This window comes from Chrysemys picta, chromosome 3, assembly GCF_011386835.1.
Source record: "Chrysemys picta bellii isolate R12L10 chromosome 3, ASM1138683v2, whole genome shotgun sequence".
Lineage (NCBI taxonomy): Eukaryota > Metazoa > Chordata > Testudines > Emydidae > Chrysemys > Chrysemys picta.
Window position 1 is genome coordinate 2,548,454 of NC_088793.1, and position 18,041 is coordinate 2,566,494.

Below are 18,041 nucleotides of genomic sequence, written 5' to 3' on the forward strand. Positions count from 1 at the left end.
ATCACCTTACACTTTTCACTATTAAATTTCATCTTATTTCTGATACTCCAATTCACAAGCGCATTCAAGTCTCCCTGCAGGATATCCCTGTCCTCCTCCGAATTTACAACGCCTCCCACCTTCGTATCATCTGCAAATTTTATCAGCCCACTCCTGCAATCGGTTCCGAGGTCAGTTATAAATAGATTAAATAAAATGGGTCCCAAAACCGAACCTTGAGGCACTCCACTAGTAACCTCCCTCCAACCCGACAGTTCACCCTTTAATACAACCCGCTGCTTTCTCCCCAGTAACCAATTCCTTATCCACTTCTGGATTTTCATATCGATCCCCATGTTTTTCAGTTTAACCAATAATTCCTCATGGGGTACAGTATCAAACGCTTTACTGAAATCCACGTATATTAGGTCCACCGCATTTCCCTTATCTAATAAATCCGTTACTTTCTCAAAGAAGGAGATCAGATTCGTTTGGCACGATCTGCCCTTCGTAAAACCATGTTGTAATTTATCGCAATTGCCACTACCCTCCAGGTCCTCAACTAGTTTCTCTTTCAGAATTTTCTCTAACACCTTGCACACTACAGATGTTAGACTAACAGGCCTGTAGTTACCCGGATCACTTTTTTTCCCTTTCTTGAAAATAGGAACCACATTAGCTATTCTCCAGTCTAACGGGACCACCCCCGAGTTTACAGATTCATTAAATATTATCGCTAACGGGCCTGCTATTTCCCACGCCAATTCCTTCAATATTCTCGGATGTAGATCGTCCGGTCCTCCCGACTTAGCCCCATTAAGGCGTTCAAGTTTTGTTTCCACCTCGGATACGGTAATCCCCCATCCCGAATGCCCCTCTATAGTGGTGCTAGTATCCCTAATACCTTCATTGGCCTCATTAAACACCGATGCAAAATATTCATTAAGATATTGCGCCATGCCTAGATTGTCTTTAATCTCCTCTCCGGCAATAGACTTCAGAGGTCCCACTTCTTCTTTCTTTGCTCTCTTCCTATTTATGTGGCTGTAAAACCTCTTACTGTTGCTTTTAATTCCCCTCGCTAGTTCCAACTCTACACGGCCTTTGGCCTTTCTCACTCTATCTCTACATTCTCTGACTTCACTTAGGTACATTTCCTTACTGATCCCTCCCCTCTTCCACTCTTTATACGCTTTCTGTTTTTTCCTAATCGCCCCTTTGAGTCGGTCGCTCATCCAGCTCGGTCTAAATCTCTTGCTTAGTAATCTTTTTCCCTTTTTTGGAATACAGGCCTCTGACAGCTCATGCATCTTTAACTTAAAGTAATCCCAGGCTTCTTCTGCTTTTAAATCCATTAATACGTTTGCCCAGTCCACTTCCCTTACCAGTCCCCTTAGTTTGTTAAAATTGGCCTTTTTAAAATTATAAACCCTAGTCTTTGATTTAATTCTGTTACTCCTTTCCTAAGGGAAAAACAGTCAAAGAACAACCTAATACTGAAAACAGTTTTTACTTCTCTTGGAAATTATTTTCCTATTAGTTTTATTAACATTTATCACAACTTAGTTTCCATACATGCACTCCTTTATTAGTTCAAAGGCCACTTGGTGTTGATTACACCCAATGTACAAACATTAAGTCCACATACAAATCCCTGTATTTCAGAATGGCAGCTGCACCTGGCAGTCAGCTTTGGTTTCATGCTAAAGCCCTGACCATAGACTGTTTAGTAGCCCAGGCCACAAAGGGCATGTACCAGCTACCTGTTTTCCTTTCCCCTTCCTGCTCAGAATGGCAGCATGGCGCAGCCACAACCTCTACCCCTCTGCCCTCTATTCTGTTCCAACAGCATATTCAAATAAAGAAAAATTCAAGTATGTGAAATTCAGTAGTTTGAGACAAAGTTACAGAGAAAAAAATGATTAGTATTCTCAGTTTACATAAGGTAGACATGGGTATTGCATGCCCATAAAGGTACTAAGACTATAGCTTCCTGCTGATATTGAGAGAGAGAGATATGCCCTGTAACACACATTTGTACAGGAAAATAAGTTTGCCTTAGGAATGGTATATCCGTACAACTCTGAATGGCTTTTTACAGGGTTCAAACAATCAGTACAAAACCTGGTGTATTTTTCTCTGCATGTTGGCTACTACTTATTACCCTATTAATCTCTATGTGCTTACACATTGATTATTTAATAATTTCTTCTAGTATCTTTCCAGGTATTGAAGTTAGGCTGACTGGTCTATAATTCCCTGGATCCTCCTTGTTCCCCTTTTTAAAGTTAGGTACTATGTTTTCCCTTTTGCAGTCCTCTGGGACCTCACCCATCCTTCATGAGTTCTCAAAGATAATTGCTAATGGTTCTGAGCTTGCTTCAGCAGCTCTTTAAGTACCTTAGGGTGAATTTCATCAGGCTCTGCTGACTTGAATACATCTAACTTATATAAATATTCTTTGACCTGTCTTTTCCCCATATCTACAGGGGAGGTAAAGCAGAATCTAAGACTGAGAAATGGCTTGTTGTTTTTTTCCTCTGGAGATTATGGGGGATAGTTGCACAGTCTTTGTCCCTGCTATGGCTCGCTGTTCCCTTCCAATTGTGTAGCATTACGCTTCACAGCGTAATTTGCTGGTCTGCCCTTTGCCCTTTTGAATAAGGCCATTCTCCACCTCCTACTCACCCACTTCAGAGTAACATCAATGAGAGTCAGAACAGCCTAAAGGGGAGGTATAGGGGATTACTATTCAGCTTTCTCCCAGATGCCCTATGATACTACATAAGCACCCCGAAGGCACAGCCTAAACAGTGAAGCAAACCAAGAACATAATTCCCAACCCCCCACATCCTCCAAGGCACAACTGTAAACCCAGATAGCATATATTGCACATCCAAAAATCCCAATCTAGTCCTCTTCATGCACATACCATTTATAATCTCTGAGCACCCCCCCAAGAATGGGAAGAATCTCAGGAAAGGGAAATAAAAAATAGCTGTTTAAAAATATTTATGATAGCCTTGGGAATATGAATATAACTGCTTGTTGTTTTTTCCCCCTACTCCCCCAGCGATGGCACCTGCAGTGGCCAGACCTGCAAGGACGGGACCTTTCTGAATAGCTGAGTGGCTGGCTAACTTAAAGGGAAGAAACAGAAAACTGTGGAGGAAATGTTTCCAGACCTCACTGCAGAACCCCCAAATTGAACACAGCAGCAAGCTGGAGGTCTGAGAGGAAAAGACAGGGAGATATCCGAGAACGTTCTGCAGTGGCCAGAGACCGCGTTGCCATGGCAAAAGACACAGTAGAGAAGGACATACATGCAGCAGCAACTCTTGGAGGCAATCCAGAATCAGAATGCTCAGCTGCAGTGCATGCTGGTAGCAGGCACACAGACAATCCAGTGTCCTCAACCAGGACCCAGCCATGTTCTGCAATCCCTGGACAGTACAGGGAACACAGGCATATGTTCCCCACAGCCCCTGAACAGCCATTCTACCAGATACCATTCCCCACTCCAGCTGAAACTCGAGGCAGTGAGGACAGTTTTACCTGAGAACCCAGTTCTTTTAGACATGTAACGACCCTGATACTTAGGGCCCCGGCATGCGACCCCGAAAAAGCAGAAGAAGAAGAGGCAGAGGCAAGACGTATGCTTGCCTGTGAATTGGAGCATACCCATTCTTGTGTTTTCCCCTCCATTGCACAGTGTCACTTTAAAGAAGTATTTCATTGTTTTAATTAAAGGTTCATTTCTGCTTGTTACACAATACATTATTTAATAATAAAAAAATATTAAAAATTCATTCAAAGTTATTTGGTAATGCATGGTACACAGAAAAATTGTTACTTTTCCATAAGCCATGGATTTTTATAAAAAATATAAAGACACAGATGCAAGATGAAATAAGAAATGCCGCCCAGTTACTTCTTATTTGGTGAATGCAATCCAGTTAAGCCACGCCACGCCATGCCACAGCGTTCTTATTAGCTATACAGACGCTCCCTGACTTACGAAGTGTTCCGTTCTGGAACGCCTTGTGTAACTCGAATTTTGTGTAAGTCAGAAACGTATACCGGACCATTACGCCAAAAAACCCCAAACCCTCCTATTTCTGGCTTACCGAACTTTTTCTGTAAGTGCGGATTTGCGTAAGTCGGGTTTGCGTAACCCGGGGGGCATCTGTATTCAAGGCCACACATAGAAGGTGTTGCAGTGTTCATAATTCATTCCCCACTCTCACCTGGATAACAGCTGCACATTTTCAGGCCTAAAAGTAAAAGCAGTAAGCATCCCTGACAGTACTGCAGGGCTAGTGCAGTACAGATCTCAAAAAAGTTTGCCTTCACCATTTTGAAATTCTTTTGCCACTGCTGATCATCCCAGTTTTGCGGAATGATCCTTTCCCACTAATCAATGCTGGTTTCTTGAGCTCAGAAACGGCAATGCATAATGTGAAGCGGCTCCAGGAACAGTTCCTGTAGTAGCAGTTGCTTGGGGTTCTCCTCCTCCTCCTTCCTCTGCTACTGGAGAAGCTGCTGCTTCAGTCACATTATCTGTTTTGTGGTACAGTGTGCAAAGTCCAAAACTGAAGCCACCTGGCTTCAGAAGCCCCAATAGCTTCTGCACACTGTGCTGCTAGCACAATGGCGCAGATCATTGTTGGGTCCACGCTGGCCAACAGGAATTCAAAAATGGTGCTAGCCACCCAGAAAGAGGAAGCATGGGACAGAGAGACTGAAATCACGGAACTTTTTATTTTGACCATAATTCCCAGAATTCCACTGGCTTCCCCTGCACATCCCATAATGTGCAGCAAAAAACCTCTAATGCACACAGCACAACAGCGAAGCAAAGGACCATGGGATACCCTCCCAGAATGCCAAGTATTTAGGACACACCAAGCCCCTGACATCAGAACACAATAACGCAAATTGAAGGAAGGCACAGAAGTCCCATGTGCATACTACTAGTATGGTCTACCAATATGTGTCAACTCAATTTGAACTAAATCCCCCACGTACACAAGGCTTTAGTTACTGTTCCAGGACTATATTGTGTCTGTGTGCCCAAAAAATGAAATTTGATTGTGCTCATGTGCAACCATCAACTTCTAGTTCAGTGATCATTTTATTTTTATCTGTCAGAATATCCAATATAGAAATGCCCTGAGTTGGTTGGGATGCTTTTTTGTGTTACTTGTGCTACAGGGATAATTATATTAGCTGGCAGCAGCAGAAGGCTGTTATTCCAGAGGGAGATGGGCTGCTTGGTCCTATGAGTGGTCAAGGGGAGTGCAAACTTGTAGGTACTCTCCTGCCTTACACGGCACCCCCAGACGTGGGGAGATGGGGCTATGTGCGGGTCCAGGGGTAAGAGTGGGGGAAACTGGTTTATTATAGGAGTTCCTAATACACAACATGTGCTGTTGCTGCTGCTGTTTTGTCAGCAACACAAGCCCAACTCTTTAGAATGTTCAGATTTCATTTATACTAGTTATGCTTCCAAAGGTGCAAATGGAAATATTGAAATGAGGAACAGCCTTGTACAGACATGGGTAGAAGACTCTGTGAATCTCTTTTTATTCAGAGTAGCAGCCGTGTTAGTCTGTATCCGCAAAAAGAACAGGAGTACTTGTGGCACCTTAGAGACTAACAAATGTATTAGAGCATAAGCTTTCGTGGACTTTCGAGCGTCTGTATAGCTAAGTCCACGAAAGCTTATGCTCTAATAAATTTGTTAGTCTCTAAGGTGCCACAAGTACTCCTGTTCTTTTTATTCAGAAGCTGACCTGGAACTTATTTGTTTAGTACCAAAAATGTGCTCAGCATTGCAGAAGAAAAACTGAAGATAATCCTTTTCCCAAAGAGATTACTGTCCGCAGGGCAAATGGAAAAGATAAAGTGCCCTATGAGGGTAGTGGCTTGGTGTGTTAGGCTTTCAGTTCCACCAAAGCTTCAATTTACTTAAGGTACTTGTCTGGCCATACTATGAGCACCTTACAGTCTTTAATGTATTTTTCCACGAGACATCCCTGAGAAATAGGAAGTGTGGTTATTCCTGTTTTTCAGATGGGCAACTGAGGCATGGAGAGACTAAGTGACTTGCCTAAGGTCACACAGGAACTCTGTGGCAGAATAAGGAATTGAACCAAGATCTTCTAAGTCCCTGGCTAGTGTCCTAACCACTGGGCCTCCCTTCCTCTTTGATCATAACAGTACAAATACGACACTAACAATAATGGATTAGGCACCACTGCTGAAGGTACCTGTCATAATGACAAGATCAAGGAAGTAGAATGGTTGAAGTGATGTTTATAAAGGGAACCCTGCCTTGCTCTGTACTTCATTAGAAGGCTACTGTGGAAAAGAGACAGACAAGACACTGCAAAGCCATATCATTCAATGATCAAAAATGTGTATTCAGTGAGTAGGGTGCAAGCTCCTATGAAGCAACGGTCCATAAGAACCTTTGCCTCTTGGAATGCCACATATTTTGCAGCATAGAATACTCTTGTTGGTGTCTGCGAAATAGCTGCACATGATGGAGTTTCTTTGTTTTCCCTAAAAACTCTAAGAAAAGCATTCAGGTTTGGAAATGTCAAAGCAAAGGTTGCTTGCATGATCTAAAATATGTCCCAATAATTAGACTTTGCTATAAAGCATGCACACAACGAAGCACAGTTATGGTTTAGAATGAGAAAAAAATTAAATTAAAACACTTCCTGACTTTTAAGTGCTTCACTTTGCAATCTTAATTTTTTTTGCAGGAATATATACTGTAGTTTAACAGCTCTTAAAGAACTAATAAAACATGATTAGACTAAATGTTCACTATAGCCTGATTTTGACAATTGAAAGGTTTTCTTGTGAGATTTTTGTGACTAAACACATTGTGAGGAATATAATTTATTCTCCACGTTGGTGATTTTAATAGGATGCCCTCTTCCCCCTTTTCTGAATTTTTAGAGCATGTTTAGAGGATGGATTCTGCTTTTTTAAAATACCAAAAATTAACATGTTCTCCAAAAGTGGTGTGTCTAAGAGAGTAAAACTGAACGTTACAAAAAATAACAGTTAATTTTCTTTCTTTACTTTTAGTTCATCTTGTTGATATCTGGAATATGATTGAAGCCTTCCGAGACAATGGCCTTAATACATTGGATCACAGCACAGAGATCAGTGTTTCTCGACTGGAAACGATAATTTCATCCATCTACTACCAGCTAAATAAACGCCTTCCTTCTATTCACCAGATCAGTGTGGAGCAATCCATCAGCCTTCTCCTCAACTTCATGATAGCTGCATATGACAGGTTAGTAACTCTTCCAGATAAATTCCTTTTTTTAAACTAGTTCATTTATTTGGGCACACCCTGCTTAAGGGCTGCACCTAAATTTTATAAAGTGGAGCAGATTGCACATCTTTAATATAGTGATCCATCTTTAAAATCTTGTTCTTGAGCAAGATGAATCACTGCCTGCTGGGACCTGTATGTCTCTTCAGGCCACATATTGGGATTAAAGATAAAGGGCAACCAAATTGTGCATAAGGGCTCTTAGCTGGCCATGTTTGGTTCCTGGAACATATAGGATGTAGCCAATCCTTTTTGTGAAATGCTAATTAAAATAGAAAATAACATTAACCTAATGGTAGTATGAGTTTGCTGTAAAATTGCATGATAGGAGAGTCTCAAATGTACGTACATGCAGTTTCTTGATTAAATCTGGTGCATAAGATCATGTTAATATAACATATGTTTTGATACTAAGTCTTGACCCTACCTAGAGTTTGCCAAGGAATGGGCTAACACCTAATCTTCTGGCTGAAAGAAGGACCACAGTTGTCTGTTCAGAGTGCAGCATTTTCTTTTGGTTTGGTTTGGACCCTTAAACATATATCCAAGTCCCCTCCTAGCAGTCTTCTTGCAACAGGGGTTGATCATGTTCATTAGACTTATCCCTCTTTTTAGGCAGAAGATTTTGTCTCTGTGGAATCTCTGAATGACAGCTGTAGAGTTCCAACTGTTAATTAGCAGCTCCGCATTTTTTGGAATGTCATCTGTAGTGTTTCATATTGTTCATCCTCTTCGCTATTCCTTCCTTTCCCAACCTTCCTTTTTTGCTGTTGCCCTCTCCCATAACATTGCCCATCCCATCCAGCATGACCAAGGAGCAGAGGTGGAAAATAATGTATTCAGAAAGTTACAGCACTCCTGTAAAAGTGAAACGTTTCACGCAACCCCACACTCCCACAGTGCAATGGAGAAGTAGAAAGGCTGAACTGACCTCTGCTGGCTAGGTTGAAAACCTTGTCAGAAAGACAAAAGTCGAATAGAAGGAACTCATTTAAGAAGGCAGTCTATGCCTTCTATGCAATCTATGCATCCGAAGAAGTGGGTATTCACCCACAAAAGCTCATGCTCCTATACGTCTGTTAGTCTATAAGGTGCCACAGGACTGTATGCCTATAGCTGTACATGAAATGAGGCTGCACCCTTGTATTTGTTACATGGAAGATGACCATATTTGCCAATTGACTTCACATTTGATCTGTCTATAAACTCTGACCTGGGGACTTTAAAAACTACATTGAGAATTGGAGACAACATTTCAGAAGCCTATAAAATGGCATCAAAATGTTCTAAAAAAAATCTGCTGCTCATGTTAATAATCAGTATGACCAGAAAATACACCGTGCTGCCCGCTTGCCAGGTGACAGAATACTTGTCCTGAATCTTTCAGAGAGATGGGGACCAGGCAAATTAAGATCCTGTTGGGAAAATAATATTAATGTAGTATTTCAAAAGAAAGGGGATAGTCCAGTCTATGAAGTAAAAGCAGAAGATGGAGAAGGACGTGGTAGAGTTCTTCTCCACAATGTTTTTCTTCCCTGTGACTTTTTACCGTTGGAGATTACACTACCCTCTAAACCACCACAATAGACAACACAGAGAACTAGGCAAACTAGTGGAATAAGAGATCAAAATGGGGACTGGAACTTGGACTCCAGTGATTCTGATACTGAGAGTGAAGATGAACGACATTACGTAATTGTATCAGATAGTCCCCATGGCACAGAGACTCTGAATCCAGAAGCAGAAACATTTAATCTGTGATTGGAAAATAAGGACGATGATGATCCTGTAAATTTGAAAACTGCTGATCAAACTAATGTAACATTTGCACCAAGCACTGAAATACATGAATGCCAGATTATGCCAAGAAATCTGAAACCAGTAGTACACAAGAGGGCAGATCACCAGAACAATCCACTGACATTCAAGGTCATCTGACTAGAGAGATAAGAGGCTCTCAGACGCTGACATATGAACATTTAGGGACACCTACTTATCAATATTTGTTGGACTGGTGAATACACCAGGGATTGTCCTCATGTTTGTCACATGTCATAACAAGTGCCTATTCCTGTACCTTATCCTGTTTTCTATACAAGACTGATGTAATATTGATAAAAGAAGTGATATTGACCTATGGTATGGATATTGCTCTATATCAAGTGTTTTATAGTACTGGATAGTTTGTAATTATGTTAATTTAATGTTTTCTGAATAGCTTGACATATGCACTGTCACTTGGAGCTATATGGTTAAATATTAGAGAGTAAATAGGGTTAAGATTAAGCCTCTGAATGCGACCCCCCCCATAAATTAAAAACACTTTTTTATATAGTTAACACCATTATAAATGCTGGATGCAAAGCGAGGTTTGGGGTGGAGATTAACAGCTCACAACCCCCCATGTAATAACCTCGCGACCCCCTGAGGGGTCCCAACCCCCAGTTTGAGAACCCCTGGACTATATGTTTTATTTTTTTAATGGAAGTGTTGGAATTATATTACATTTACGAGGGGGGACTATAGCACTCATACGAGAATGACAGGGATAGGCATTGTGGCCGAAAGAGCTAATAAGATTGTAGGATTAATAAACAGGGGAATCTTGAGTAGGAGGAGAGGTTATTTTACCTCTATATTTTGCACTGGCGAAATCGCTGCTAGAATGCAGCATCCAGTTCTGCTGCTCACAATTCAAGGGTGTTGTTAAATTGGAGAGGGTTCAGAGAAGAGCCTCAAGAATAATTAAAGGATTAGAAAACATGTCTTATAGAGAGAGATTCAAGGAGCTCATTCTTTTAGCTTAACAAAGAGAAAGTCAAGGGGTGATTTAATTACAGTCTATAAGTATCTGTCTGGGGAACAAATACAGTGTAGCATAGGCATAGCATAATCCAATGTCTGGAAGTTGAAGATAGACAAATTCAGGCTGGAAGTAAGGTGTAAATTCTTGACAGTGAGTGCAATTAACCATTGGTTTTTACCATTGGGCCATGGTGGATTCTCTATCACTGATAATTTTTAAATGAAGATTAGATGTTTTTCTAAGAATTTGGTCTAGGAATTATTTTGGGGAAGTTCTGTGGCCTGTGTTATACTGGATGCCAGACTAGGTGATCACAGTGTTTTCCCTTCTGGCCTTGGAATCTGTGAGTTTACCTGTGTCCTGTCCCTTTAAGGATTGAAGTTCTGCTGAAAGGGGCAAAGGGAAAAGCTCTGGTTGCAGCAGCAGAATTGTGTTCTGAAAGGACTGAGCAGCAATGGGGCTTGTGCAACCAGGGGTGACTTTTTTGATTGGTTTGTTTTATTTATTTCTAAATTTAATAAAACTCCAGTTTCAAAACTTTCCTTGGTGTGGGAGTGAAACACAAGTGGACCTGAGCCAATCCGAACAGCCTGCTCTTGAAGTAAACCAGTAAACCCCAACATTTTCTCAGGGGACTCATTCCCTTGGCCAGTTTTTCAATTTCCAAGGTCAAAAGAATTTCTTAAAGCCCAACCATAATGGAGCTAAGCATGTGAAAGATTCCTATGACAACGTATCTAGCACTTCCTCATGTTCCCACTAATGGGGTCTCAAGAGCCTGTGTCAATGTTTTGCACCCTTCTAGAAAGCTGTGTACTTACCTTATGGCACTGAATGATCAAAGCTCAGGGCTGTTTAAAGGAGGTGGGAGCCCCAACCACCTCACTTCCTTCTGGCTGCTTAGGACTGAGGATATAAGGAACCTCAGAACTGTGCCCATGTCTCACCAAGCCAGACAACTAAGACACTTTTTCTCTTGTACATAGCTTGGTATTTTAGCTTTCTTAGATAATTTCCTAGCTATAAATAGTTCAGAGCTGTTTCCTGGTTTGTGTTCTGCCTGGCAGAGGTAGACCATTCTGCCCCTGTGGTCAGAGCTGATGTCTGCTTGGCTGCCTTTACTTCCTGACCCAACAGGGATCATCAGTTAAAGTTCCAGGCTAGGGCGTGTGCCAGGCCTGGGCCAGTCTCTACTGGCTCCAAAACACACTACTTCGGAGTTGCATAAGTTGACTTTGACACCACCTGTTAAGGTGGAATCCGAGAAGGCTCTGCATCCTGATAGTGGGGAAAGAGAAGGTCTTTGGGGTTATTCTTTTTGTTGAGACATCCATGGCACCAAAGATTGCCTGGGGCTCCTATTTTGCCTGTCTCTGGTCAGTGTAAAAGCTCTCCTCAAATTGGAAGCTATCCAAGGTTCAAGATTCCAGTGTCAACGCTTCATCCTCAATGCCAGCCAAGACCTCTATACCTGGTGCCAGGACAATTCCCCCATGCTCCCAGACCCCAGTTCTGACTTTATGGTGTCAGGAACAAATTACAAAAAGTTCTCTCCGAGACCATTCATATCTTGCCTGCCAGTGCTGACTCACCCGGACCCACAGGCCTTCCCCATTTCAGTGCTTCCTGTCTCATTTAAAGCACAAAGAGAAGAGAGGGCTATGCAAAAGGCTTCTCAGAAAGCACCACAAAAAGAAGCTTCACCAAACCCAGAACTGCACGGTGTCTGTTCTGATTGACCCCAATGGTACGGTATTTGACTTTCCAATACCTTCTCCCTGACATCCTACTCCAGTGCCCATTGAACTTAGGAGAATTAGAGGAGGGGCTGGTTCTTCTTCAGGTGCCCTCTGCACATTCCCACTAATGGATGTGTGACGGGTTCCCCCCAGGGTGCCACCTGGAACAGGGGTACCACTAAGCCCTCTGACCCACCAGCCTGGGCTCCCCCTCAGACCGTGCTGTTGTGACAACCACCAGCTCCCCAGCCTGGGACCCCAGAGCAGTACCATCCTGCCCTGGTCAAATCTTGCCAGTATATGGGTTTAACACCGGGTCCACCTCTCCCTCAATGTGAAGAGGACCATGCACACTTGTGGTAACCAAGCTGAGATTTTTTCCCAGGCACCTTAGTCAAATGCACACTGGTTTGGATTAAAACATAAAATAAGTTTATTAAGTACAAAAAGATAGAGTTTAAGTGATTATAAGTGATAGCAAACAGATCTAAACAGATTACTTAGTAAATAAACAAAAACTCAAACTGAGCTTAACATACTAGATAAGTAGGATATGAATTAGCAAATTTTCACCCTGAGTGATAAACAGGCTGGCAGATTCTTAAGGCACAAGCTGCCTTTGCTTTGCAGCTTGGGTTTCCCAGGTTTTCATACACTGCCTAGAATCCCTTTAGCCTGGGACCATCACTTCCCCAGTTCAGTCTTTGTTCCTCTGATGTTTCCAGGTGTGTTGTTTTAGGGAGAGTGAGGTACCATCATGATGTCATTTCCCCTTTTTATATCTTCTTCCCACTCGCTGGAAAGCTCTTTTGCTGTGACCTGGGTCAAACAGTTCCCATTGTGTAGTGCTATCTCTGTGAGGTTTCTATTGTACACAGTTCCTGGGGTAATCCTTGTGCTTGTGTGCATTTCCTCAATAAGCCATTAACATTGTTTGGCCTTTTTACTGTTGTACCCGAAAGGCAGCTTGTGGGTGTTTTCAACCTCACAACATGTTTCAGTAACACCTACATAGCCCAACTTCATAACTTCCCATACGTTAATAGTACATACAATCCAATGAGATATTACTGTCTAGCAGATGAAGACTTTTAGAATGACACCTCACAGGGCATACGTTGTGTAAAATGTATCCTAATGATATGACAGTGATGAATAAGGGGGTGTCACAGGATGCTGTGACTGTTGCAGGCTGAATAGTGGAACCCTAGCTAGTAGTGCCAACTGGAGCACTCACATGCCTCTCTCTGCCAACATTCTGAGGCAAGGGTATAAAAGTGCTATGATGCTCCAGCCGCTTCAGTTCCTTCCAGCTATGACCAACTGATGTGTTAGGAATCACTCTGGGACTCTTCTGCATCCATATCTTAAGTGCCTAATGTTTGCATGCTTGGGAGGAGGCACCTTCATGTTTGCAATCCAGCCAAAGGAGAGGGAGAATAGGTTTCAGGCAACTCTGTTACAAGAAGTGTTGGCAGCGAAGCATTCCCACAGTTCCATCCCAACCAGAGGGTGATAGATAAAATAAAATACCAGGCCAAGATGATCTGAATAGTGCCATTGTGGTCCAGTTAGCAGTGATATCCAGACTCAGTTCACAAGTACAGGGGAAGGTACAGATTCTTAGTCTCCTACCATTAGTACCAGACTTGTCACAACAGCAAGGGAAGGTGTATCATTCAGATCTTCCATCACTTCATTGCTTGGGCCAAAAAACTCTGGGATTGTTAGAACAATCTTGTTCATTAGAATGACAAAATGTTCTGGCTAATTCAAGGAAAGAGTCTACACACTAGTATTGTTATCATAACTGGAAAAGGCTTTTATTGTGGGTTAACTGATGTAATGTGGATACATATACTGCACCTATTATTAGTATATTTAAATATTTATTAGTTGTATATTAGAATATTATACCTCAAAAGGTCAGGTGTTTCTCTGTCCTCTTAGGATCCATCTAGCCACAATTTCAGCATACCACATTTCTGAGACAGTAAATTGGTATTTGCTCATGATGCATTTAAGAGATTCTTAAAGGGTCTTAATAATCTATATCCACCAGTGAGAGACTGAGTACTTGGGATTTAAATTTAGTGCTTACATAAATTGACATTACCCATTTGAACCAATGGGATATTGTACATTTTTTTCCACTTATCTCTTAAGACAGCCTTTATAATCGCTTTCACCTCCGTGAGTTGAGTAAGCAAGTTATAGGCATTCATGGCAGCTGCTTTTTTTACTGTCTTTCATAAAGTTAAAGTCGTGTTGAGTACTCACCCAAGGTTTAGCCTAAAGTGGTCTCTGATTTTCATCACAATAAGTCAGTTTTTACCAGTGTTTCTTCCCAAACCTCGGAGCCGAGTGGGTGACAAATTGCATACATGGGATGGCAGAAGAGTTCTAGCATACTATTTGGACAGCCCTATGCATTTGACAGTCTCACAATCTATTATTCTCTTACAAGGAGAAAAACAAGGGCCAAGCTGTTAATGTTCAAACTCTATCTAAATGGATGAGACTATATGTTAAAGAAGCACATAAACTTGTGAGTATTCCACTTCCTGAAGGGCTTAGAGCACATTCTATCAGTGCAAAGACACACGCTATAGGTTTATTAAATATGCTCTTCTAGTAGAGGTTTATAGAACAGCTACATGGAGTTCAATTCACACTTTTACTAAGCACTACTCATTAGACCTAAAGACTAGGTGTGATGCTAAGTTTGATAAGGCTTCAATCACTGTTCAATTAGGACTCTCTATCCCACCATTTGGGTTTGATGTTTTGCTCATTAGCACATCCCATGAGTGGCAATATGTAGAGGACACTTAAAGAAGAAATAAAAATTGCTTACCTGTAACTGGAGTTGTTCAAGATGGAAACGTCCACCTTTCCCCACTTCCTTGGAGTCTTACTTACCAACGGACCTGGTCATAGGGGAAGGAACCAAGGCAGCTAGAGTGCCTTGCCCCTTTTCACTTCAGAACATTTGACATTATCTGAAAATAGGGGTGAGGGAGTGCCCTAATGGGCAACAGTAGCTAGGGTTCCACTGTTCAGGGTGTGCCGGTTGGAGCATCCATGCATGTGAAGGTGAAGAGTCCATCTTGAAGAACTCTGAATATGGGTAAGTAACTTTAATTTCCAGGTTAGTAGTCTCAAGCCCTCTGTTGTAGGGACAGTCATTGTTAGTTCTGACACAGAGTTGTGCTTTGAGGACTCTCCTGATGACTCCTGCAACAGAAGGCTTGAAACTAGGACAGATCTTTCTCCTAGTTCCCATAAAACCTGCTTGTAAAGGCATTGTAGGCCTCCTTGGGGAGAGGTCTCTTGTGATCCGATGTGGACTTTCTGTGGAGAATAATATGTTCATAAGCATACACAAAGATCATCTCCTCTTGCAGTTATCCCTCTTCTCCCAAGTGTTCAGCGGGTACACAGTAATGCCACCGACTCCAGTCAGAAGCCCTGCTACCATCAACATCTCTGGCTAACATCTCTGACGTGCACTCTGAGCACAGAGATTAGGTCACATCTCCACAGGATGATCCTGGGACACAGACATAATCTCCCCAGATAACATGGGCTGTTCATCTCTTGCCAGAGTTGACTTCAAAACAGTTCAACAACATGGTGGCTGGAGCCCTACTGCTGCAGCCCACATCTGTCCCAGCAGTATAGCAAAGGCATCTTCAACATCCTACAGTCCAGAGAAAAAAGGAAGGTAATGCTCTTTATCCAAAGAGACACATGTAGCTAGCATCCCTTACCACCATGCTTGCAAAGGCAAAAGATGGATGGTTGTTTTATACCAAGTCCTCCAGGTTCAGTTCTGTTGCTTACCCTCCTGCAAATGCATTAGTTATCATAGCAAAGTCTCTGAGAACTTCATTCTCTGCCCCTCCAGACAGGGAAGTCAGAAGATTGGACGCCTTTGGCAGGAAAGTCAACTCTGGGTATTGAGGTGGGAAGCTATGTAGCTCCTTCCTTTTCTTGACCAATTGCCATATATCCAGCAGAAGCTGGCTAAGAATGTTGCCCAAGGAAAAAAAAACTTGCCTTCAGCCTCTGAAGGTAGCATATGACATTTTTGATGCAGTGGCAAGATTTATAGCCTCTTTACAGACATTCCTGGTTGAACTCATCTAGTCTTTCTGTGGATGCCCAGTTCAAATTTGTGATCTTCCTTTTGAGGAAGAAAGAATGTTCAGCAATAAAATGGACCTTAAAGCACACTAAGGAGGCAAGGTCAGCTGCGAGAGCTGTATGGCTGACCCAACCTCCCTGCCCAAGAGGAGGTTCTCTTTTTGAGGCTTCGAGTACCAAGACAATGTTTTCTGTCTTCCTTTGCACAGATGAAATACCAGTTTCTCATAGGCAGCCTCTTCAACAAGCTGCTAAGAGACAATACAGAAATAAAACAAGATGACTGAAATGTTTTTCTGGAGGCAGCCACAATCTTCAGCCTTCCAGCTTCTGTTTTGGTGGGTCTACTGGGAGTACAGAACTAAATAAATTTAGTTTTCTCCCTTTAGAGATCACTTGGTCTATTTCCTACCATCTTGGGAACAGAACATCTGATGATGGGGTCCTGCATGTCATCCAGAATGACTGCCTCCAATCCCCCATTCCTCTTCTGAAATCTTATTTCTAGAAGAGATGGAGTCTCCTCTCCAGAAGGAAATGGTTGAAGAGGATCCAAGTTTCCTCTTCCACATGTATACTGTCTGACCTTTTCTGAGTTGCTGTAAGAAATCTGTAAAGTATTATCCATAGCATACAGTATGCTATAGATAATTAATTTTATTTAGGAGTATAGTGCTCAGAATTGATTAATTGCTTATCCACTCTCATGTACATGCTCTTGGTACTCCTAATTTATGTTCAACTACTACTAAATTAACTCCATGCTGAGCATTAACAATGGCTTTATCCTGAGATCACAGTTCTATAGCCTCTATAATCCTCTGTTACTATATGTTGTTGGTGTTTTACCTCCTTGTAAAGCATTTTGTGATTTTTTTTTATGAGAATAGTTGTTTTTGCATACCACTTTGTGCTGAATAAAATCTTTCCATTGTTTTTATAAGGAATTAGTACAATTTTTTTCTCATGCTGACATTAGGAAATGGTTGCCTGATAGTGCCATCTGTTCGTGATAGTGCAGCAGTCTAGGTGGCTTTAATTAGAATAACAACCATCCATGTTTGTTCCTGTTCTACTCAGAATGTTCAGAATATCTTGTTACCTAACTTGTTTTGTTAGAATACCACCTCTTTCTCTGAGTGTCAGTCAGTGTTCATAAAGAGTTGGAATTCCCGAGAAAGGGCAGCAGTAGAAGCAAGAAATATAATTAAACAGGCATATTCTAAACAGAAAGGAATGACTCCTAATAATCAAGTACCACCATGTAGTAGGTAGTGTGGGACAGGTAAAACAAATGCAAGCCTCTCTTCATCCATAGAATGCCCATAATTCTGCAAGAGAACATGATTTGTCATCGGCTACTTGTTAGCTGTTCTAATTTATTGACAAAGCTAAACGTTACTATCATTTTTTGCATTATGTTAACTGTTAAATAGTTTTATAAAGCATAGCAGTTAGGGAAGTCATAAATGAACTTTTCTTCTGACCCTGAAATATTTTTGTTCTTATCATTCCATATAGTAATGATTTATCATGTATTTTATTTTTCAGTGAGGGCCATGGGAAGTTGACAGTGTTTTCAGTTAAAGCTATGTTAGCAACCATGTGTGGTGGGAAAATACAAGACAAACTAAGATGTAAGTACTTTCAAGTAAATTTAACCATTTATTTTAAATTTTCTATTTCCAACATTAGTCACACAAACTTTGTATTTAATTGTTACATTTTGGAAAATTAGCTACATTTTTCTTGCTCATCCAGCAATCATGCCACTGGAATGAATCTTGTTATGTTAGTTTAGTCTTTCTGGTAATGCATGCCATCTACTGGCTACAAAAGATACTCAATTTATATTTAAAAACTAATATTTTGTTCAAAGAAAGTGAAACAAAACTGCAAAAACCTGAAACTTATTTGACAGTTGTTATCCTTCATAAAGTTTCATTCATTCAAGGCTTGACCCTACTGTACAAATGAAGTCAACGGAAGCTTTGCCATTATGTTCAGT

At 41.4% G+C, this 18,041-nt stretch overlaps 1 protein-coding gene across 35 annotated transcripts in view; it reads left to right on the forward strand.

Annotated features, from left to right (window-relative positions):
- Positions 1-18,041, forward strand: part of DTNB (dystrobrevin beta) — a 384,446-nt gene that overhangs the window by 58,680 nt on the left and 307,725 nt on the right. For 33 of the 35 annotated variants that reach the window (XR_010600030.1, XR_010600034.1, XR_010600025.1 and 30 more), the window contains 2 exons: positions 7,084-7,297; positions 17,585-17,670. Coding sequence is in view for 15 of the 35 variants with exons in the window: in XM_065590081.1 (XP_065446153.1) it covers positions 7,084-7,297; positions 17,585-17,670 (300 nt within the window). In the remaining 20 variants the exon portion in view is untranslated. Of the gene's footprint in view, positions 1-6,054; positions 6,248-7,083; positions 7,298-17,584; positions 17,671-18,041 lie in introns of all 35 variants that reach the window. The other 2 variants (XR_010600037.1, XM_065590084.1) reach the window with 2 other exon arrangements.